At 39.0% G+C, this 26,068-nt stretch overlaps 1 protein-coding gene across 1 annotated transcript; it reads right to left on the reverse strand.

The window, feature by feature from the left end:
• Positions 1 to 3,027: 3,027 nt before the first annotated feature.
• Positions 3,028 to 5,543, reverse strand: LOC109162599. The gene is made up of 4 exons (XM_019311277.1): positions 5,459 to 5,543; positions 5,299 to 5,360; positions 3,460 to 3,633; positions 3,028 to 3,150 (listed from the first exon to the last, which is right to left on the reverse strand). The coding sequence occupies exons 1-3, from the start codon at positions 5,538 to 5,540 to the stop codon at positions 3,511 to 3,513; spliced, it is 267 nt and encodes an 88-aa protein (XP_019166822.1). The 5' UTR covers positions 5,541 to 5,543; the 3' UTR covers positions 3,028 to 3,150; positions 3,460 to 3,510.
• Positions 5,544 to 26,068: the final 20,525 nt, after the last annotated feature.

The following is a 26,068-nucleotide window of genomic DNA, read 5'->3' on the forward strand; positions in this document are numbered from 1 at the left end:
GTATGCACTGCATTTTCGGTTCAACACAGCTGTAGTTTCATTTCGATATAACTATAGTTTCATTCGATATTTATAGACTCAAATATGTGAAAATATTATTTTGTTTTATTTTATATACATATAGTTTTATTCAAACACAACTACATGATCATTTTGATATAATTACAACTTCATTGTACAATATACACTCAAATATGTGAAATGTTATTCAATTTCATTTCACCTCAAATGAAACTGTTAAATTATGCCTCTATGTCCTAGTTTACCCTGTGTTTGAGGGGGAGTATTAGGACTCTATGTATTTGAGTGAGATTATAACTTCATATCCTAATCTCCCTGTGATTCCCTTACTATATATATTAATTAGTAATTCACCTGCGCGATGCACGGGAAAAAAATTATGTTATTATAATTATAAATAAAAAATAAAAAAATTAAAATATTTTAAATTGTTTAATATAATAATATTTTTGAGCTTCCATTAGTCAAGTATTTATTATTTTTATAGAATACAAAATTACAATTAAAATTAAAATTAAAATTTTGTATAGTTAATATAATCTCTAATTATATGCATATTCAAATAAACTTATAGAGAGAATTTACATAATTACATTGATTTATTCTTAATTGTATTTCATCTATATTATATTTTTCACAATACGAATAATAACTAAGATAATTACACACTGCTGGAAATTATGGAATTTTCGACCATCTGAAAATGATCTTAAATCAAGTCGAAATTATGGAATTTCTGAATTTTAACACATAGAACGCATCACAAATCAGTATATAAAAGTATTTAGTTGATGATGTAAAGAGCTTGGCATATGAGATTGAGGATGTACAGTTCTGTCATGTTAAGCGATCTGCGAATTGTGCTGCCCACGCTGTTGCTAGGGAGGCTTTTTCTGTGTCAGGTTGCAGTGAGTGATTGGATGAACCACCTGCTTTTCTTGTTGACATTCTTGCTTCTAATTTAATGAATTAAACTTTCTCTTTCAAAATATATATATATATATATATATATATATATATATATATATATATATATATATTGTAACATATTTCTAACTCCTAATCCTCTCAAACGGCAAATTAGCGTATCTGCAATATATTTACCATGTTGTAACAGAATTTTTCCTCTCTCATTTAATGCATCCTTGTCTTGTTACAACACCTTCGGCCTCCGCAGCTTCATGGATGGTTATAGTGCACGTAGTGGAGGCGTGAGATTTGGTCAAGGAGGCTCAAACTATCAGCCCTTTTCTCCCGGAACTACTCCGGAAGCAATTGGAGCATGACTTAGTATAAAAGCACTCGTCTTTATCTCATTGGATCATCTAATTCTCTTGTAATAGCTTGACATAAGCCTTAATATAATCTTGTCTCCGTGACACCAATATTTAATTTTACGTACATTCATTGTCTTTGTCCTTATTTCTTATTATTATTCTATATTTATTGGATTATTTGAGTCAGACCACTCGGCAGAGACGGAGCTAGTGTGGGGGTAGTTGTCCCCACTCCCCCAACCCACCCTTATATATATATATATATATATATATATATATATATATATATATATATATATATATACACATTAGATGTTATATAAAATAAAGGGAAAATGGTACTTTTTCCCCCTAAGTTATATATTTATAGCACTTTTTCCCTCTCAATTATTTATGAAAGCACATTAGCCCCCTCAATTATTTTAAAAGTGGTGATTTTTTCCCCTAATATATTAAATTGACATTTCTACCCTTAAAGTAAAAATTTTATTTATTTTACTTCTCCAACAAATTATTGTGTATATGTAGCGATTACCACGGTTCGGTTCGAACTGAACCGAACACTATAGCAATCGAATTAAAAGTTTTCGGTTATAATTCAGATCTAGAACCCAATATTTAGATTTCAATTTATTAAATTTAAGAATAAAAAAAACTGGATCATGAACCGTGAACCGACGGTTCCGGATCTGGTTCGCGATTTTGAACCGTCTTTATTTTAAAATAGTCTAAACTCAACAATAAATGTATTTTATTTTTTCAGTTCGAAACATGAACCGACCATTCTAGTTCGCGATTTTAATAAACTCTAAATATCGCATTTTGATTATAAATTGTAATTGGAATATTTTGATTTGGTGCTATAATATCTGTTTGGTTTGAACCAAATTATAGTAATAATTTGTTGGAGAAGAAAAATAAATGAAATATTTATTTTAAATATTTATTTTAAGGATAAATATGTCCATTTAATATTTTAGGGGTAAAAAGAGCCACTTAAATAATTTAGGGGGAAAAGTGCTATAAGTATATAACTCAGGGGAAGAAAGTGTCATTTTTCCTAAAATAAATATTTATATTTAAATTATTAATTGTTTGAGTAGCTTAGTTTGTTAAACTTTATTATTTTATGTTAAGATGACCTATGGTCATATGTTCAAATCTCATTAACAACCTTTTTCTTATCTTCACTTGTTTATTTTATCTCTTTCATTCCTTCCCAAGATAAATATTTTTTAGTCTACTTTTATAAATTATTTAATTAACAAATTAAATATTCTTTTAGTCTACTTTTTATGAATCATTCAATTAATGTAATATACAAGTTTATATTATACTTCATGTATTCGAATTAATTTAGTAAAACTTAAAGTTGATCTAACTAAAAAAATTAAATTAAAACGTATTTATGAATATAGTATTATTCAAATTATTTTATCTAATTTTTTATGTTTCATATGTTGTGATATATATTTTCACATTGTCACCCCACTCAAGTATATTTTTGGCTCCGACTCTAACTATCGTGTAATATATCAAAAACATTCTATTGTAATTTATAATATATTTTGTATTTTAACCTTATTATGATTGTTTGATATTTTGTAATTGACATTTCTAACGTTATTTAAATTTCGCCCCCACTCACAATTTTCTAGCTCTGTCCCTGCCACTCGGGCCAATATAATCCATCACATTTATACAGAAAAAACTGCATACAAACTACATAGATAAAAATATTAAACTCACATTTTTTACCCACACATGTAACATAGAGGCATACATAAACACACCGATGCACACAGACATACATATATAGTATCTATATAATTGTATTTTCCGGTCTCATATTTGCTTATGACTATATGCACAAGTAAATTTCCACATTACATGTCCATATATATATATATAATCATAATCAGGTGAGAACCGACGTTAACCTACGGACCTGTGAACTTCTAAAAGATTGCACCACAACTATTACATGATTGCACCGCTTTGGTTCCCAGACATGTCTATATATAGAACCTTGCAGTGCAATCTAAGTGCGGTGCAATAAGGTCAGTTCACACTTGATTATAGAACCTTGCAGTGCAATCTAAGTGCGGTGCAATAAGGTCAGTTCGCACCTGATTATATATATATATATATATATATATATATATATATATATATATATATATATATAGGTGCAGCCAACACATGCATGCTCTCATTGTGGCTTTGGAGTATGGCGATTATTGGCCCCAGAACCAGGATAATCATTCAGCTCAGCCACTACCCTTCTCATAACTATGTTGTCTGCATCCCAACTATTCTCCACCATATCCTGCATCTAAGTATAGTAATTCACAAGAATACATACACACATTAGAATACATATTTGCATTAGTTGACCGTATAATATATAAATCATAAATGTATAATTCAATTTTTAGTTTAAATTTTTAATTGAGATGGAAGACATTTTTAAATTTGATATTAGAGATAGATCCATACGAAAAGTCATCTTCACATGTGTGTTCTTGTATGGTAACAAAAAAAAAAAAAAAAAACTGAAAATTGAATATATATATATATATATATATATATATATATATATATATATATATATATAAATGAGAGTGTACATGTTTAGTATATAATATATAAATTGTAAATGTAGAGTTCAATTATCAATTTAAACTTTTAGTTATGATGAAACATATCTTTCAATTGTAGTAATAACAAGGCATTTGGCAGGGGAGAATTGCAATTACTTCTCCCAAATTCTACAAAGTGATAAATTACATAGTTTGTTTGGAGGTGAATTTCAATTCCTCCATTTTGTGAAATTGAAACTCCTAAGGCTTCCTTAGGATTCTATATATATGCGTCTTCATAAGAAAGATTAATAGAGTGTTAGGACAAAAATACCCCTCTTATATATAGTATAATTATCGGATTTTTGAGTCGTCGGCCAACAATCTTCTCTTAACACCTGTTAACCTCAACTACATAGAATGTCATCAATGGGATCTTACCACTACACCAAAAGTTATACGGAGTAGCTAGTGGCAAAAACAACTATTTTTTTTATACTTGCATATTAGTTAATGTTGCATTTTGATGATAGGATGTTGAACTCGACTTCCAAGCTGTCACCCAACATTATTTACTATATTTTATTATAGTATTGTAAATATAATTAATTTTAATTTATAATAACTATAATAATGTTATTATAATAATATAATTAGAACACTATTATTATTATTATTATTATTATTATTATTATTATTATTATTATTATTATTATTATTATTATCATCATCATTGATGGTCATTTTGATCTTTATACTACTTATCCCCTTTATAGTTTCCATGTAGACCAAACAAAAATTTTGGTAATTCTACTCTTACTAACCAAACAATAAAATTTAAATTTCTACTTTATTCCATAAAATTCGAATTCCTACTTTATTCCATCACAATTCCTTTCCCATAAAATTGTAATTCATTTTTTTTTTTCCAATTCCATCATTGAAACCAAACACCCAGTAAATGAAATGTGGTCAAACTAATTCATGTGTTTTTAATTATTAACATAAATAATAATTACAAATCATATCAGATTGATGTTACAAAATTGTATGCCAAAAAATGTAATTTAAATTATTATATAAAATTCATATATTAAACACAAAAACTAAATTTAAAAAGTATTTTAAAAGTATTAAAGAAAATATGGAAAAAAGAAATAGTTAATTTAATTTGGCCCGTGAATAATAAATAATGACAGGTAAATTTCCCACCAAAAAAAAAAAAAAAAATGACAGGTAAATTGAGATAGGCTGAGTAGTATTTATGGAAACAAAAGCATAACAATTTTGAATTGCTTTAATCACAGAGCTTAATTACCTTACAACTTATTGTGATGAAAAAATGAATTGAAATTGGAGTAATGTTTAATTTATTTGGGTTGAGAAGCATATATCCATGAAGATTGAGAAAGAGGTACCTTGATGTGGGTATCAATTAATTCATCATTTTCTTGAGATTTTTGCACCAGCCTTCTGCTCCCTGCAATCAATACAATATCAAATTGAAGGGCCAATAAAACATGCATGAATAACCAAGAATATTAATTATTAATGATTTTAATTTGAAAGAATAATTACTTGTAATTGGGATGGCATTCAAGCAAATAAGGTGAGAAAAACAAAGAAGAATGACTAGAAGATGAAGAGAAGTGGTGGCCATAGTTCTAACACCAATAGCTGTGATATGATGAGCCTTCTTGCAATTTGCTTCATTTTATACATGCTTATAGTGGACACTTGCCAACTTTCACTTTGGGGAAAAAAGTTGATTTTTCTATTTTGGAACAATTTGTTGGGGCCTCAAATCACGCAAGTCAAATTAAAGGGAGACAACTAATAAATATCAATAAATTTTGTGGTAGATACGTGCATGTAATTAAATTTGATTTAAATCTAGGTATATCTATATATGTACTATTAAAAAATGACATTTATTAATTTAAAAATATTTTTTTTTCAAAACAATATATACATCATTGTACTACACTACCACAAAAAAAACTTTTAACGTCATTTTTTTTTTCCGACATTGTTATGGTTGATGTAGTAAAACAAACGAAGGTTTAGGGAGAAAAAACAGAACCTCGTCCTTAAGAATGTAAAGAAGAGTGATCTTGCCGGCATTATCAAGGCCGAGGAAAACGATCTTGGCTTCTTTCTGCAACAAACCCAACGACACCAACATGCCATAGACCCAACTATGGCTTGGCGATGGCGGCATCATCGGTGGATTTAGTAGGAAGAAGAAGGAAAGTTTTGCTACAAACTTGGCGACGTTGATGGCGACAGTGATGGCGACAATGACTACAGACTTCTGAATATTTGGAAGAAGATAGAAGACAATTCTGGAAGTGAAAGCTAAGAGTTTAGCATATATTTAAATTTTTGAAATAGAGATATAACATTGATTCTTTTAAAGAAGTGACGTTATATCCCTATAATTTTTTAAATATAATTTTTTTTTTAATTTTTAACACACACGACATCTGTTTGTCTACGAACTAATGCCGCATGTCATATTATTATTATTATTATTTTAAAGAGTATACGACGTCAGTTCACCACGTTGTATATCATTAAATTATTTTTTAAAAAAAATTATTTGAACATACGACGTCGGTTCATGGTGGAATCGACGTCATATGTCATATTATTTTTTATATATATAGAATATACAACGTCGGTTCACCGTGAATCGATGTCGTATATCATTAATTTTTTAAAAATTTTATTAGGAACATATGACGTCGGTTCATGGTTGAACCGACGTTGTGTGTATTAATATATATATATATATATATATATATATATATATATATATATATATATTAGCGCTCAAATGCGACAGTGGCTTTAGGTGCGGCGGTGCGGCTATATTAGCATCCTCCATTTTGCTTAATCTAATGGCAGCGGCTAATTTTTGAAGATTTAAAGATTTAAGCGCGTCCTGGTAAGTGGGGAGTGTTGTGGTAATTGTAGTGGTCATTTATATCGGTCGCGTGTCAGGATACACCAACAGTGTTAACAAAATACACCAATAGTGTTAGGAAAAAACACCACAATGAAATGCACAAATACACCAAAAAACACACAACACACCCAAAAAATACACCATATAACTCACCACCACAATCGTGTATTTCTGAACACTGTGTGATGCTTTTATTCATACCTAATGGTGCGTTCTGGTGATGCGTATCTAATTTGTGCATGTTTTTTTGGTGTGCATTTTCTAACATGGATAATGTATATTTGTATAACTATTAGTGCGCCCGCACTAACCGCATGAGAAGGCGTGGGCGCACCTCAACTTGGCACCAACACGAATCTTCAAATACACCACAGTAAGGTTAATAATGCACCAATAACGAACATAAAACACACAACACTATGATTTGATCTATTCTGGTACCCAATGACGACTTTAACCTTGCAGTTCGCGTAGTGTGAGAACATGCGCGAAAATATCAGAAAAGCTTTGATGAATATGATTCGTTGGATTTATTTAATCTAATGGCCTACAATTAACCGCACCGTCGCACCTAAGTACACTGCCGCACTTGAACCTTCCTCTCTCTCTCTCTCTCTCTATATATATATATATATATATATATATATATATATATATATATATATATATATGTAAAATAATTATTATTTACGACCTCATATATAATTATTATTTACGACCTTTGTAAAAAATTGACGGCGAAAGTAATATATATTATTTTCAGTTTCATAAATTTATTAGATTTAAAGGTGATGGGTTTGTTGTATGAGTTGCAAACATGAATATCGTCAGAATAATGAGTATGCATTGCTTGCACAAATTGAATGATGAAAATATACCAAAAGAAGTGATAGAGAAAGGGCAAAATCAAATCATCGACATATCTCTTTCACTTATATCCAACAGAGAGCTAAGCTAAAGGGAGCCAATGATGCACACTACCTTCAATCTAATTCGCCCAACCAAAGAAACATTTGAAGGCTCAATAAATTCCCCAACTCTGGAGGAATAAATTCTGAAATATGGTTTGTATAAAGCTGCAATTGTACTAAACTTTTGGCATTTGACAGAACACAAGGGACTGAACCAGAAACAGTGTTGTTATTAATTAAACTAGTACGGACCAATTAAATGTTTTAGGAATCAAAGATCTTAGCTGGTGAGGCTCAAACAATTGTTGTTACTACCGCGTCTCCTATGTTTACTTCAATATTCCACAAAGTTGATGAAGTCACAACAGATGCTAGCCAATTAGATGCAGTTGGTGACTTTAGTATCAATGCTCAATTTCAAGCTTAAATGAGTTAGACAATGGCATCGATTCTAGTGGAGTAAGTATTTCTGTTCTACATAATGGTGGCTCTATCCGTGGCAATCTGTATGTGGATTAAAGCCAGGTTTATGCAGCTAAAGCTTAATGAAATCATAAAATCATGAAATCCCCCCGCCCCACACCTGAAATCCACCCTAACATGACTTATAACAATTGCGTGTCATGATTTAAGACCCCACTAACTTATTATCAAAGACTAAATCATTAAATGAAAAGTGTCATGTCAAGAGGGAGATTAAGAGGGGTGGGTAGCATGCATTACTTTATATATATATATATATATATATATATATATATATATATATATATATATATATATATATATAAATAGTACAATATTTGTAAACTAATAATTGTACTATTATATTATAGAAATACATGAGAGAGGCTTAACCTTGTTATAGCCAAAGGATGGAAAGCGGTTAGTGTGAAGCTTGATTTGGAGGTGGTGATGAAGGTCATTCTAAAGGATTTGGATTTGGATCAGGTTTGTTCAATATTGCTTGTGGATTGCAGAAAACTAATTGATGGAATAACTACGGAGCGAAGCAATATGGAGCGGATCACACCCGGCACCGAGTGGACTACGCACGTGACCGGACAAACCATGTAGAGGTCTACCTATCACGGGGTCATCGGCTATTATGCACACGGAGTGACGAACCACCCTGGGGTCGGCCAACATGGGCTCGGCACCCCGGGGTCGGCCAACATGGGCTCGGCACCCCGGGGGTCAGCCACCACACCTGGGTTGGCCTACACGGGGTCGACCACCCTGAGGTCGGCCAACCACCCCGGGGTCGGCCTAGCGTGAGGTCGGCTCGCCGTCGAGCCGACCTCTATGGGCTCGGCCATGGACCGGGTCCTCGCATGGAGCGAGTCCCGCGGTGCGGGCCGTGGCTCCTCCCACGTGACCCGGGCCCGGTCCGGCCAGGGGTATAAAAACACCCCCCAGTGTCCTATTCAAGCATCTTCCACTTTTCGTACAACACTTGTATCGTTATTACACGTCTCGAACCTCTGTAATAGCATTATACACTCAATTAATACAATATTTATTATTTTGTTATTCGTTTATCACATTCGACATATATTCGGGTTGTATAATCCAGACCCCCGGGTTCATATAATCCATCATTGGTGCTTTCATTGAGAGCGGCTGTATAAGCTTAAGCGCTCTCCCTACTATCCTTCATCCGCAGCGATGACAAGATCCGGGTCGAACACCCACAACTCGCAGGACTCACGCAACACGCGCGACCTCTCCCTCGCCAATCACCCCAACGGGACCACGACGAGTCGGCAGACTATGCCTGTGGGGACAGGAGGGGACCTCAGAGACCGGATCAACGGGAACCAGCGGGGGATGGCGTAGGACCTCCAGGGTCGGCTCACCAATGATCGCCCCCAGAGCGGGTCGGCGCCACCCGTCCCATCCTCGATTCCGACTCCTCAAGAGGAGGCAACCGCGCTCGAGCAGGCGGCGACCGCGCTAAACCGCGTCGTGGCGGGGCTACGAAGGGGTGCCCCGGCACCTCCACCTCCGCCCCTTCCGAGGGAGCACGGCGGCCCCATAACTCATGTGCCTCGGGCGCCCGGGATGCCGGCCGATGGAGAAGTCAACTCACCGCAACCATCTGAGAGACGAGGCGAAGCGGAGGCCAGCCGAGGCCGGCACGAGCAACGGGAGGAGAGGACTCGGCCGACCCGGACCACATCCGCGCTCGGGCAATTGGGCCCGCGTGTGCCGGCGCGAGACCGCCTAGGCCCGAGGCCGGCCGTAAATGCTAGACAGGCAGAGTCGTCGTGTTCGCGGAGGTCTTGGAGCAATGAACCTCGTGTTCCGGGGCTACGGGAGCCGACCCCGCTAGTGGAGCGCTCGGGGGAGACCATGGGTGACCTCCGACTCTCCGAGCGCCCAACGCGACGAGATGGAACAGCTACGCATGCAGATGCGCAAGATCGAGGCGCGCGACGAGTCCCCTGAGCTTCGGGACGCCTTGGCTATGCCTTTCGCGAGCGACATCATGGCCGAGCCCCTGCCTTGGGACTTCCGATTCCCGGCCATCAAACCCTACACGGGGGCGACGGACCCACGGGATCATCTCAACAGGTACAAAGCAGTCATGATGATGACGGGTGTCAATGACGCAATCACGTGTCGCAGCTTCTGCACATCCCTGGATGGCCAGGCCCAAGACTGGTTCGGGTCCTTGTCGGCGGAGTCCATCCCCACTTTCGCTGCCCTAGCTAAGAAGTTTATGTCACACTTCGCGGGTAGCATACAACGAAGGAAACAGTTCGCCGATCTGTGCTACCTGAAGCAACACAAGTTGGAGACCTTGGCGGAGTACCTGAGCAAGTGGAAAAAGGAGGCCATGAGGGTGACCAATTTCGACGAAAGGTCCACCATCCCGTTTTTCACCAACAACCTCAGATCCGGTCCTTTCCACAACGACCTTGTCCGAAATGAGCCAAAGACGTACACGAAGTTGATGGACCGCGCCGCGCGGTATGCCAATACCTAGGCGGCGGAGAAAAGGAAGAAGGAGGAGGAGGAAGGTCGGGGCCGGGCGACAGGGCACCTCAACCCCATGATCGGGGACCACGTCTAGCCCCACTACGACACCTGACCCCGCTAACCCAGCCTGTGAGTGTCATTCTGGACCACGCGGTGGACATGGGCATCGTGTCGTTCCCTGAGGAGTGCTTGAAGATCTCCCTTAAGGCCGACCCAAAAAAGTACTGCCGTTTCCATCGGCAGCCCGGGCGTGACACGGACGAACGTATGGTCCTCAAGAGGCAGATCGATGAGCTCATCCATTGGGGATACCTAGGCCAATATGTGAAGAGGTCCCGGAAGAACCACGCTAAAGGCCCCGACAACGCCCGGAAGAAGAAGGATGGAGACAGGCCATCCGCCTCTATCCCGCGCAAGAGCGAACTCGGCCAACTCAGGGAGGACGAGGAGACCGAGCCGGACAGCCCGCCAAAGAAGAAAGTCATCCACATAATCTTCGGCGGCCCGGAGGGAGGATACACGCCCGCTGAGAGGAAGAGATGGGCGCGGAGCCTATACGTGGGGGAGGTCGTCCGAACACCCCACAAAAAGAGGACACGCAGGGAGCCAATAACGTTCACCGACGACGACCTCCCAGATGGACCCTTGCCCTACCGAGACGCATTATTACGGGGAGCTCAAAGACATCATCATCCATCGGGTACTGGTAACTACGGGGAGCTCCGTGAATGTCATGTATTATGACACCTTCACGCAGCTGGGGCTATCCCGGAAGCAGCTCTCCCCGGTACGGACCCCGCTATCTGGTTTCACCGGGGACTCCATCGAAATAGAGGGCTCCATCACCCTCGAGGTACAAATTGGCACCCCGCCGCACGTCCAAAGGTGGGAGGTGGAGTTCATGGTGGTCAAAATCAGCTGTGCCCACAATATCACTTCGGCCGACCTGCCCTGGAAGACCTCAGCTGCATCATTTCCATGGAGAACCTCTGCCTCAAGTTCCCCACCCCCACAGGAGTGGGTGTCGCGTGGGGAGACCAGAAGATCAGTCGGAGCTGCTACTTGAAGGCATACCGCCAAATAACAAGGAGGACCTCCAGGTACACACCGTAACCGAGAAGGCGCTTCGAGAGGAAGAGAAGCGGCCCCGAGCCGAACCCGCGGAGGAGACGGAAGAGGTCATTCTGGACCTCAGCCGACCCGACAGGATGGTGAAGGTGGGTACAGGCCTCCCGGCCGACCTCCGGGGTTGGATCATGGAGGTCATCCACAGCTACAAGGACGTGTTTGCCTGGGGTCCCGAGGACATGCTGGGCCTCAGTCGGGAGGTCATCACACACAAGCTGGCGGTGGACCCCAAAGCCAAGCCGGTCCAGCAGCGGAAGCGCTACCTCGCCGCGGACATACGAGAATTTGTGAAGAAGGATGTCGACACCCTCCTCGAGATAGGGCACATAAGGGTGGTCCTATACCCGACATGGCTCGCGAACGTAGTCCTTGCACCTAAACCACATACGTGGAGGATGTGTGTAGACTACACGGATCTCAACAAGGCATGCCCCATTGACCCCTTCCCGCTACCCAACATAGACCAGCTGGTGGACGAGACAGCGGGATGCGCGCTCATGAGCTTCCTAGACGCCTTCCGGGGGTACCACCAAATCTTCATGCACAAGGACGACGAAGAGAAGACGGCGTTCACCACCCCCGAAGGGGTCTTTTCCTACCGGGTCATGGCCTTCGGGCTCAAGAACTCGGGAGCCACATACACAAGAATGGTGGCCAAGGTGTTCAAGAAGGTCCTCGGCTGAAACCTGCAAGCTTACGTCGACGACATGATTGTTGAGAGCTCCGAGGCCGACCTCCACATAGCTGACTTGACCGAGCTATCCCGAAGTCAAAACGGGGACGCGGAGTTGCTCTCCAAGCTCGGCCTCGGCACCCCGGAGCATGTCTCTAAGATAGCACGGATTGAGGACCTACGTACTACTTGGCGACACCCTTTACAGAAGGTCCTACAACGACGCCCTCCTCCTGTGTTTATACCAAGACGAAACCAAGTCCGTCAAGGAAGAGATACATGAGGGCACCTACGCGGCACACCAAGGAGCCTTCGCCATGGCGAGGAGGGCCCTATTGCAAGGGTACTTTTGGCCGAATATGGCCAAAGAGTGCGCGGAGTACGCCCGGGGGTGCCCGACCTGCCAGCACTTTCACGCGGAGCCGGGTCGGCCAACAACCAGCTACACGCCTATCAAGACGGTGATCCCATTCTCAAGGTGGGGAATCGACATAGTCGGGGCTCTACCCATGGGGTCCGCGAAGATGAAGTACATAATAGTCGCCATAGACTATTTTACTAAGTGGGTCGAAGCCGAGCCCCTCGCCACCATTGCGAGCACCCAGTGCACTGAGTTCGTACGAAGGAACATTTTGTACCGCTTTGGAGTCCCCATGCAATCATCTCCGACAATGGGCGGCAGTTCGAGAACAAAGAGTTCAAGGAGTTCTACGACCAATGGTACATAAAACACACCCGCGTGGCAGTGGCATACCCGCAGGCAAATGGACAGGTGGAGAACGCAACAGAACTATAGTGGATGGGATCAAGAAGAACCTGGACGCGGCCGGAGGTACATGGGTGGAGGAGTTGGACACCGTCCTATGGGCATACCGCACCACCCCAAGAAGAGCCACCGAGGAGACTCCGTTTGCGCTAGCATACGGGCTCGAGGCGCGGTCTCCCACCGAGGCCGCGATACCATCCTATCGGGTCGCAGTGTACGACCCTAACCTCAATGAGGAGCACCACGCCGCCGACCTCCACCTCATCGACGACAGAAGGGAGGACGCCATGGTTCGCGCGGAAAATTACCAGCGCCAGACAAAGGCATACCACGACAACAGGGTCCGGCCTCGCTACTTTTAAGTCGGCGATTACGCCCTCCAGAGGAGGGAGGCAAGCCGACCCCATGACGGAGGCAAGTTCGCCAAGAAATGGGAAGGACCATATGTGGTCGAAGCATAGTACGCCCGGGCAGCTACAACTTGAGGACCCCGTCGGGCAAGACGGTGGACAGGGTGTGGAACTCGGAGCACTTGCTAAAATTTTACCAGTAGAAGCACAATTGTACAGCCTGGCCCCCCACCCAATAACGGCCCGACTCTCCACAATAATGTTTTGTTTTCGTTCGTAATGGAATAATGAATTTCGTTGAGCAATTATCCTACCCCGAGTTGTGAAAGAACACGGGCACACGTGAGGTCGGGCACCGCGGGGCCGGCCTCCTCAGGGTCTGGCGACCCTGGGAAGGCGACTGTGTGCGCGGCGACCGCGACAGCCAGCTTAGACGTAGCACACACCCTAGGGGCGGTACGAGGTCCGGCCTCGCCTACCGTCTAACGGGCGTGACGCAATCTTAACACCCTAGGGGCAGTACGAGGTTCAACATCGCCTATCGTCGAACGGAAGGGTTCAGGGCGCGAGTCAATGGACTCCAAACCCAGAATCGCTAAGATGTTCTAGGGGCTGTACGAGGTCCGACCTTGCCTATCGCCGAACGGGCGTAACACAATCTAGATACCCTAGCGACAGTACGAGGTCCGACCTCGCGTACCAACCTCGACGGAAGAGCTTAACGGCCCAAGTATGGTGGCTTGGGGTCGTAGGGCTACACTAAGGGGAGCCCGAGGTCCGACCTCATTCGCCACTCGGCATGGTCTCAACCGACTTCCCAAGGAAGTCTTGGCGGACTTTTTCGATGAGGTCTTGGTCGACCTCTCGAGGAGGTCTCGACTGACCTCTCGGGGAGGTCTCGACCGACCTCTCGGGGAGGTCTCGACCGACCTCTCGGGGAGGTCTCCGCCGACCTCTCGAGGAGGTCTCCGCCTACCTCTCGACGAGGTCTCGACCGACCTCTCAAGGAGGTCTCGACCGACCTCTCAAGGGGGTCTCGGCCGACCTCTCGAAGAGTTCTCGGCCGGCCTCGCGGTGCACCCTAGGGGCGATACGAGGTGTGACCTCGCCATACGGATGAGTCGCGTCTCCCCATCGCCCGACTGAAGGAGAACCTCAACGCCAACGGGGTCAATGTGAATCCGCTCCAAAGGGACATCATCACAAGAACCATGTGGAGGGTCTGAAATCAAGTCCGGATTGGACGGAAGGTCCGTGACCGAACCCCGAGGGGAAGTTAGATGAACATCTCCATTGGACACCTCCATCGGGTCTGCTGGTGACTCCGGGTTCCCGAGGTCAGCCGGGAGACCCCACTCCACGGGGTCGAGGGTCTCGTATCTCTTGCAAAGAACGAACTAAACCCTACGCTGCATCACATACTCTCCCACATTGTATATTTGCAACCCCTGCACAGCCACGAGCCCTTTCCCAATGAGGTCGCGTAGAAGGTTCCCAAAGGTCTCCACCGCATGCTCGGCGAGGTGGGCCTTCACATCCTTGATGAACACCTCGGTGTCCTTGTAGCTTGACAGGGCTGCCTTCAAAGCCCACCTCGGAGTCCCTGTAGCTCGACACGGCTGCCTTCAAAGCCGCCTCATGCGCCCGGCGCTCCCGCGTATAGCTGGCAATCAACTCGGCATACTTGCCCTCCAACACCGCAGGCTTGCTCCCCATGGCCTTGTGTGCCGCCTCCAACTCTTTGCGACCCCTCTCTCGGCCCCCAGCTGCGCCTGAAGGGTCCCCAACACGCTCTCCATGGACGCCGCTCGGGCGACAGCTTGCACAACAACATGCATAGACGAAGGATAAAGCGTTAAAACACGAGGGGGTCCGTAATTATCAAGCGGCTTTGGTACTCTCTTGGGCTGACGACTTCTCGCAGCCCCGAGAGTGGGGGACGATGATGGAATAATTACGGAGTGAAGCAATATGGAGCGGATCACACCCGGCACCGAGTGGACTACGCACGCGACCGGGCAGACCATGGAGAGGTCTACCTATCACGGGGTCCCCGGCTACTATGCACACGGAGTGACGAACCACCCCGGGGTTGGCCAACATGGGTTCGGAACCCCGGGGTCTGCTTACGCGGGGTCGACCACCCCGAGGTCGGCCAACCACCCCGGGGTCGGCCTGGCGTGAGGTCGGCTCGCCGTCGAGCACTCGAGCCGACCTCCATGGGCTCGGCCCCATGGCCTGCACCTTAGCCGAGCTCCGCGCTCGGCCAAGGACCGGGTCCTCGCGTGGAGCGAGTCCCGCGGCGCGGATCGCCGTTCCTCCCGCGTGACCCGGGCCCGGTCCGGCCGGGGGGTATAAAAACACCCCCCAGTATCCTATTCAAGCATCTTCCACTTTTCCTACAACACTTGTATCGTTATTACACGTCCCGAACCACTGTAATAGCATTATACACTCAATTAATACAATATTTATCATTTTGTTATTCGTTTATCACATTCGACATATATTCGGGTTGTATAATCCAGACCCCCGGGTTCATATAGTCCATCACTAATGGTACTTCATGGGATCACTAAGGTCTCGCACACCTTAGGGGAAGGCAAGGACTGTGCAGACAGACTCGTCAATTTGGCCAAAAGGTGTTTGTGGGATGGTGATTTGGACGGATCTACCCGAGACTTTGAGGAATCTTCTTCGAGTTGATGCTTTGGGTATTGCCCAGTAAAAGATCGATAAGGTAGTTCTTCGGGGTATTTGCCGTAGTATCCAAAAAAAAAAAATTACACATACACCCCTGCTACAGACCAACATATGTGTGTATATGGGCGAGATTTTGTTACCTTTTATAATAAATCACTTTGATTATTTTTTTTTTGAAGATTAAAACTTAATGCATTAAATCATCAATAAAACAGTTTACAAGAAAAGCAAGAGTGACATTAAATCACTTTGATTTTTTTTTTTTTAGAGTAAAAGACATTTTTGGTCCTAGACTTATAGTGGCACAGACAATTTTAGTCCTTTATAAAAAAATCAGACAATTCGTGGACACTCTTATTATGACGAGGACAATTTTGGTCCTCCGTTTACATTTCGGTTAGATGACCGTTTGAGAGGAGGGTATTTGAGTAATTTCATGCTATCTCCTTCTCAATATTACATTCGTGCTTATTTTGTTCATGATTTCATATTCACGAAGCAAAATAGAATAAAATTTTAGGAAATTCACAATAGTTTAAGAACATTACAAGTTTAGCTAAAGTCTAACTGCAGAAAACCAAATCAGGAGCTCCATAAACACTGTTCCCAAGCACACATATGCATATAAGTTCAATTTTAGAGTATTACTATGTTTCCCAGGATCGCCCACATCCAATTCACGCAAAAACAAAGAAGCTAAAGTGAAATTGAACATGCCCGTTTTCATATACTTGAAAATTAAAAGAAAAAAAGAGAGGGGTTGAGTTTCATATCTCTCAGTGAGAATTCGAGGTAGTCGGATGCTACGAAGGCAGGTTTTCAGTTTCTCAGATTGGAGCAGCACACCGAAGGGATGTTTCCGTTTACTGATTTTGGTGGCGGCCGGGAGGCGAGTTCGACTCGGTTGAGGGGATGGAGAGTTTGATAGGCAGTGGGGATTCCACCGAGAGTTCCAATCTTCACTCTAGATGCGACGCGTGGCAGATTAGCTCGGAGTTTGGTCTCTATAGTTCAGACTGTTTGCTGGCCCGAGTCGACTCAATATTGCCTCTTCATATCTCAACCGCATCATTTTCTGTAAAGATCCTACTTCGTCTTCGCCGCCAACACAACTGTCCTGCATCGGCACCAAACAAACAAGCCCGATTCACCGGAACGACTCTCTCGTCCTTCAATTCGCTAAACAATTTGTCGTCGAAACCCCCTGCTCCGCATTACCAATCTCTGCGACCACTACCGCTGCCACTACTCTCGCCCGCCTCCTCCACCCAGGAAATTCGCTCGGCTTCCTCCTAAGATGTCCTCGAAGGACGAGACTGGAAGGCTGAACAACGAGATAATAGACAGAAACTCAATTTGAAGAAGAAATTTGGATTGAAACTTAATTTGGGGAAGAAAATTAGATTGAATCTGTTTAGCAATAGCCTCCTCTCTGCAACGAAGAACAAAACAGAAGTGATAGAATATTGAGAAGGAGATAGCATGAAATTACTCAAATACCCTCCTCTCAAACAGCCATCTAACCAAAATGTAAACGGAGGACCAAAATTGTCCTCGTCATAATAAGAGTGTCCACAAATTGTCTGAATTTTTTATAAAGGACTAAAATTGTCCGTGCCACTATAAGTCTAGGACCAAAAATGTCTTTTACTCTTTTTTTTTAACTACTCAATATAATCAAAACTAGTAAGTGTCCCGTGCGATGCACGGACTATTATTAATTTAACAAATGAGCAAATTACACTTTTGGTCATACGACTATAGGGGGCGTGCTAATTTCAATCCATGACTTTTAAAACTAACAATTTAGTTCTTTAATTATGTTTTTTTTTTTAGCAAAATTGGTTTTTCCGGCCAAATCACATGTGAAAATTGGCCGGAAAAACTTAAACATTTTTAAATTTTTTATTCATGAGGGCAAAATAGTCTTTTTATGTAAGCTGCTTCTTCTTCGCGTTCATGAGCTACGGCTAACAGTTGCCTCTGCTTCCAAGAAAGAACAGCTCCAAGAATCAAAGCCCTAGGTTCAGAAGCAAGGTATGATTTTTATCCTCAGCTTTTTCTTCATGTCTACTACGCATTTCTTGATTCATCTTCCCCAGATCGCACGGTATAAAGCTCTCTAAGAGATCTAAACTCTCATAAATATTCTTCTCCCTATTCTAGCCACCACCATCTCCCCAATTCCAGCAACGACCAAAATATAATTGTAGTATTGGTTGTGGTCCTGCGGATGATAGTTTATTTATAGTGTTGAAGTGTAGGTGTAGATGTTCATGTAAATATTGATTCTGAATTTTAAATTTATCTCAAATCAATTAATGTTAGAAACATAACATAATTATTGCAATGTTAATTCTCACTTATGGATCAACAATTATTAGTCAAATTAATTTTGTGAATTACTCTCCTATCCACTAAAATCTTTTTGCTTATTATTCACTTTTATTTTCTTTTCATCTTTATTTAATTATTTATGATGATTATGATTAGGGAAAATTTTTGCCTAATCATTTTGCTTTAATATATATAGAGAATTAGATATAGAGATTTTTCCCTAATCATTTTGCTTTAATATATATAGAGATAGAGATATAATATATATATGCCAAGCACCTTGTGCTCAGATGGCATGTAGTGACTCTCCCATATGGGAGGTCATGAGAGGCGGTGTTGACTATTTGTGCTTCAACATGTTGAGAAAGTATAGATGAACAGATGTAATAGAGTCAGTAGCAAAAAAAAAAAACAAAAAAAAAAAAACAAAACAAAACAAAACAAAACAAAACAAAAAGATGTTATGTTGACTAATTTAATATTTATGTTGATGTTGATTTGATTTGTAATTAAAATTACATGAATTTATAAATTAGAGGGAAAATTTTTCCCTAATCATTTTGCTTTAATATATATATAGATAGAGATTCTCTAGCATCTTTAATTTATTTTTAAGAAGAGGTATTGAAATAAGATACGTTGAATGCATAGAAATATGAATGCATCTACAAAATTTGTCGTGCACGTGAACGGTGAACCGTTGATAATGAAACGTAGATCGAGAAGGCGTGGACTTAATGTTGATAAAGTGGAAGGTATGATGGAAAAATATAATAAAGTCAAATGGGACTAAAAAGGTAAGCACACCGTGAAAGTGGAGGGTGACAAAATTATGATGTGAATCTATGCTTGTCTATTTTTTTTTTTTTTTAAATATTCGCTGCATAATTATTGTTTAAATGTTATGATTTGGTAAATTGTATTGGATAGAAATTTAAGTGTTGGTTTAAAATTAGGAAAACATTTATTGAATTTTTTTTTCTGAAAATAACTTATTTTTAAAAAATATTTTCTAATTTTTTATTTGACTAAAAGTCAAAATATTATCTTTTTCTATTTAGGATAAAAAAAATATTTTTTTTTTCTATTTGGTTCATTGTCTAAATTAAAATGAATGCATAACTCCAACTATAATAACAATAATAATACAACTCAAAATAAAATGTAAGAAAAATTATAATTTATGCCCCTCACAAGTCACAAAGATATCATTTATTAATGTCATTTCTGAATTATTAATGGTGTAAATGTTGTCGCTCAATTTACAAAACGTGACATATATTACCCATCCCCGGAATTATTTGTGGTGTAAATGTGGTTAATTACCCACCGTTTTCTTTGTTTGAAAACGGCATTTTTTCGTCTATTTTTCTTTCTTTGTTCGTTCTCCTTCCGCCGACAATAATGTTTCTCGTTCTTTCTACTAGGGAGGGACAATATATGTAACATTTACCTAAAATCTGTAGAAGAAAGCTCATTCGTACCGAACAAACAAACAAAGGTGGAGGGAATTATATATAAATAAATTTATGTCAACCCCTAACTAGTGGAACCAATCGATGATGCTGCAAATTTGATGGACATATTCAAATATTCAATAGAGTTGAGGTGATAATAAAGAATTGCACCATATATATATGATAATAATATAATATATATTCACATATTCAGTAACATGATTGTGGATTTGTTTTAAATCCCATGATTAGTGACTTAAACAATGGAGGTCAATGAATTGACAGCTGCAAATCATCCACCTACAAACTACTGCTTGCTGCATAATCAAACTCACAATTCACAAATCTTTCCTGATTTATTTTGGTTTTTTTAATTATTTTATGTTTTTGTCTCCAGAGCTGGGCAGCAACTTAAATAGAAAGGTTACCATATTATTATCTTTGCCTCCTTAATGTAATATCAATATCGAAAGACAAATTAGTGTATACGCGTTCGTTAACGGGTCGACACGATAAGGCTAAACACGGACACAACATGTTAAGGTTAATGGGTTGAAATTCTTATCACGAACACCAATTATAAACGAGTTGACACGTTTTGTTAACAGGTTGCAAGTCGTGTCGACACGGTATGACATGAAATCTGCTAAACATATTAATATATTTTTAAAAAATAAAATTTGAAGCTAAGTTATATATATATATATATATATATATATATATATATATATATATATATATATATATATAGATATAAAATAAAACCTACAATTTAATCCATCAAACAAACTAAAAAATATTCAATTCATAACATTCATAAAATGATAAAATAACATCCAAAATCATATTTAAAGAAGTCCATAATAGTTTTAGAATAAAATTGAACACAATAAAAATTCAAATTTCAAATTGTTGAACATCAATAATTAGTGTAGGGTTCTAGCCTGATGTAGTAAATGCATCCTTATTATTACTCCCGAATAGGGTTAAGAGCGAGTCTAGAGGGGGGGGGGGGGTGAATAGACTCGCCGGGATTTTGAAAATTCTTCGCGAATAGCTAAGTCTACCCAAATGGTAAGCTTAACCATGCGTTCAGAGTTTAATGCACAACGGAAATAATTTAGTTAACCCTATTAGACGTTCTTTGCACGTTAAATTTGCTTGTAAAAACGTTAGGTTTGATCTTGATAATATGCAAATATAAAGCAGAGAAGAGAGTTTTTATAGTGGTCCACAATTTAATTTAGTATTAGCATATAATTGTCTTATAGATTGGATTAGTTCTCTAAAATGCATAAGTAACAGAGTTATGTGTTACACATGTCTACATTTGGTTTGGAGGACTGGTGAGGCCACGAAATGAAAATATAATGCATGAGAAACAAAATTCGCAATGTCCCATAGGTTGGTTCGTATGGGAATTTTAATAATTTAAGTATATTATCAAAAATTCAGTAATATTAATTCAAAAAATTAATCTAAGGCGTGTAACACAAACATTTTTCTTAAAACTAATTCGCTTACTATCAAGGGTGTTAAAAGTGTTGAAGCATTGATATCCTAGGGTACAATGAATTACCAATCTATATATTTGAGCACGTACTAAAATATAAAATGTTCTCCTCAAACTTGAACAAAGATGGACACTTCAAAATTTTATAGCACGAAGTGTTGGCAGAATTTTAGAAAGAACTGACAGAGTTATTAGAAATAAAAACTAGAATATCCAGGAGTGTAAGTTCTAAACATTCTACCCAACAAAAGGTATTTAAAGTCACGGGTTCAAGCTTTTTGTGTTCGTTTTGAGATTTGATCTATGTCTAGCTCCCACCCTAAATGTGAGAGAAAGCATCTATACCACACAATTCAAACACCTTTAAAAGTTGAAAATTACATTTATACTAGTGCAAACCCAATTCGTTTTTTAATGTGGACGAAGGCTACTTAAAAGCCTTTCAAAATCTATTTTTTTCCAACTCAATGTGTACACTTTGAAAATCAATTTCTTATTCACTCATTATCCATTTTGAGAATATATAATATATCAAATTGGTCAGAGAATCCAAATTAACTGTGACACGACCCAATCACCCAATGCAAATTAGAAGTGAACCCCACTCAAAATTAAAACTCAAAATGATCACTTAAAATTTCAATTTATGCTAATTTTCCAATTCTTTTTATATCATTGTGAATAAGAATGGAACTCCCTCGATACCCGTTATTTGCAATCATTATTGCATGAACCATGGTCCACACAATTGTGTGGATCATAAATAAAAAGTACTCCGTACATTTTTAATATACTAAGGGTACATTATTTATGTATGTAAGGTACATTTTTTTAAAGTACATTTTTAATATACTAATGTACCCTTCAGTACAAAAATAATGTATCTTCAATACAAAAATAATGTATTTTTAATATATTAAAAAGAGTTATTGCCACATGCATGGGGTCCTCCGAGTATATTGGTTTTGCCACGTTTAGTCCTAAACTTTCAAATTGACCATATGTTGTCATCTGACTTTCAAATTTAACCATTCGTGGTCAAAGTTAACCACCCATGGTCCTTCAACTTTGAAAATTTAACCATTCATAGTCCTCTTGAAAGGACCAGAGTTGGTTAAAATTTAATATATAGTTGAAGGACCATGAGTGGTTAACTTGGATCACGAATGGTTAAATTTGAAAGTCGAAGGACTACAGATGGTCAATTTGAAAGTTTAGGACTAAACGTGGCAAAATCGCTATACTCGTAGGATCTCAGATGGTATTAACTCATATTAAAAATATACCTAATATTCATGGTCCGCAAAATTGTGTGGACTATGGTCCACGCAACAATTTGTCGTTTATTGAGCCTTAAAGGCCTACCATATATATTAGTGCATGGGATATAAATATTATGAGAATGATATGAGCCTAAATAGGATTGCATCGATAGGATTTCATACTTTGAGCATATACAAAAATACACTGAGTATGAAATAAGAATATTGAAGATATTGTGTGATGATGTTTACAATACATTAGCCTAATATATATACTATTCTATAAAAAACTAGCAATTGCCTAATATACTACTAATTAACATTAATTCTACACTAATAATTCCTTGATTATGTCCATCTTTTTAGGGGTATCAGACAATAATGTAAGTTGAGTGTAGTGCTCTATACTATAGGCAGAAACATTTTAATATAATCTTTGGTCTTTTTTAAGGTTTGAAAGATGTTTAACTAACTCATGTTACATAAGTGGACTTAATAATGCGTTTAATTGATTCATTCCATAAAGATGCTTTAATTTATCTAATGATTCATTATTAGTTCAAAATAACATGGTTTACAAAGTAAGTGGAACATAGTGAAAGTAAACCACATTGATTAATCAAGGAATCACTATGAAGCCTACTTAAAACTAGGCCCTAGCTTAGCACAAACTTTTTTTGTGAATAAATTAATCATCAAGTAGTTTTCTCTAGCCGAAGGCTAAGAAAGTGGTCGATAAAAGCCAAGGCAAAAGCAAAGAGAGTGCTGTTGGCTCATTTTTGAGATGTGCATGTCAAATTCCACTTTGATTTGTCCATGCCATATTTGGTCTATAACGTAGTATTCCCCTTTGGCTTATTTTATGTATGTATTATATATACTAGTTTTTTACGCGCATTGCGCGATTGGGATAATGTCCAATGTTTGTTTTTTTTAAAAAAAAAAAATTAATAATAAGTACTTTAAAGTATATTAAAGCAAGATTATATTGAAATTGTTCATACATAGATAATTGAATGTTGAATTTGCGTATTTAAATAGGTAATTCTTCTCCCAAAGGTTGAGTCCCCAACTCCAAGGGTCCCCACACTCCGACCCGACAGAGCATTGTGGGAAGTTGTAAATCACGGTGACTCAATGATTTAGCAGACAGGACCAAATGTCGGTGCGCACAAGCAATCTGCCCACTTTGGACATAATTCCCGCACTGTCGCCACCGAGGTTCAAACCTTGGTCTCTTCTCCCAAATACTGCCCACTAAATTAACCATTGAGCTAAGCCCGTGCGGATTAAATAGGTAATTCTAAGTTTACAAATGCAAGATAATATAGTCAAGATTGATTATAATTGTCAATAAAATAATTGTATAGGTATGGTTGAAACCAAATACGGGACATAAGGGAGAACAAATAAAAATTAGGGCATAAAATATTAAATATATACTAATATTGTTTGAGGAGATTTCGACATTAGGATTTGTGGTTAAGTTTTATTAAGACTTTAATATTAGAATTAGATTGATGGTGTAGTTATAATTCTATATTAGACTTTAATATTAGAATTAGACTTAACGGTATTTAACGGAAAAGTTAAATGGATAATCATATAATTAAGGATAAATTAGAAAAATTTAAAAGAAAAAAATTAAAACCTGAACAATCTGAACTATTCATTTGATTTAATAATTTGGCGGTCATTTTTTCTACCCAAATCCGCTAATATAATCCGCTAACGCTAACCGCTAACTGATGATTGTCAAACAAGGACATTGTAAGGTAGTTTGGGACTAAATTTGAAATTGTCACCAAAGACAAGGGACCTCTAGTGAAATTAACTCTATGTTAAATTATTTTTTTTGTCCGCATGCATCTATGGTTTGATATATTGTAAATTTGTAATCATTTTTTTTTTAAGTGTCAAATTAGTCCCTTTAATATACAAATAATGTAATTGAGTCTCTTAAACGGAAAAAAGCTACAATGAAATCCTCTAACTACCAAAATAATGCAAATAATCCATATTATTACCTATTCAACAAATTACCGTTGATGTGATGCTAACTAGGTTAATATGTAGCATCCCATGCTTACATGGAGCCTATGTGTACAATTATTTTATTTTTATTTAATTTTTTTAAAATTTATCAAATCCTTTTCTTTAATTAGGCGAAGACCCTCTCTAAGACCCCCAAACTTTGGCCACAAAGCAGCTAATAATCAACCCAATTTTAGTCGTGAAACCACATACCCATCTCTTGAGGTGTTCTCGAATGAGACCTCCCGCACTGGCCAATTCCGTGATGACTTTCTTTGCCCTGACTGTCTTTAGTTTCAGCCAACCATGATTCACAGTACAATTAAAATGATACTTTAATTTTACTATAATATAATAAAATTACTATGTGTACAAAATGAAACTAAAAAACAAAGTTCATTTAATAGTATATATTGTCAAATGAAATTATAGTATAATTAAAATGATATATACTATAGTATTGCTATATATAATGAAACTAGTGTGTGGGGAAAATAAAACTAAAATTCAGAGTCATACAATAACATATATTGTCAAATGAACCTAGAGTGTAATTAAAATAATATTTTACCATTACTATAATTAAACTAGTGTGTTTGAAAAATGAAACTACAAAATAGAGCTCATGTAATCATGCATATTGTAAAATGAAACTGTAGTAGAATTAAATGATACTTTGGTATTGCTATAATGAAACTAGTGAGTGTGGAAAATGAAACTGAAAACAAAGCAATATTGTCAAATGAAACTGAAGTGTAATTAAAATGATACTTCATGGACCACACTGCTACATGGACCATGGTTCACAGTAAAATTATCCCCAATAGTACGTCCTCTTTATCAAGATTATCAATCATTATTATGCGGACCATGGTCCACACAGTTGTATAGACCATACTATCAAATAATGTATTTTTTTATGACCACGTCTGAGGCAAATTATTATGTAAACCATGGTCCACACAGTGTTGCGTGGATCATAAAAGTAGTAAATTTTTAATATACTAAAAGTACATTATTTGTGTACTGAATGATACATTATACAAAATAATGTATTTTTAGTATTCAAATAATGTACTTAACCCGAATATAAGGTACATT

This window comes from Ipomoea nil, unplaced genomic scaffold, assembly GCF_001879475.1.
Source record: "Ipomoea nil cultivar Tokyo-kokei standard unplaced genomic scaffold, Asagao_1.1 scaffold2957, whole genome shotgun sequence".
Classification (NCBI taxonomy): Eukaryota; Viridiplantae; Streptophyta; class Magnoliopsida; order Solanales; family Convolvulaceae; genus Ipomoea; species Ipomoea nil.

Bases quoted from the DNA above. Each gene is read 5' to 3' on its own strand.
- LOC109162599 (XM_019311277.1), bottom strand. From the start codon at position 5,540: ATGGCCACCACTTCTCTTCATCTTCTAGTCATTCTTCTTTGTTTTTCT. The intron at 5,361-5,458 runs GTAATTATTCTT...TATTGATTGCAG, and splicing joins GAATGCCATCCCAATTACAA to GGAGCAGAAGGCTGGTGCAA. The intron at 3,634-5,298 runs GTACCTCTTTCT...TACTATACTTAG, and splicing joins TAATTGATACCCACATCAAG to ATGCAGGATATGGTGGAGAA.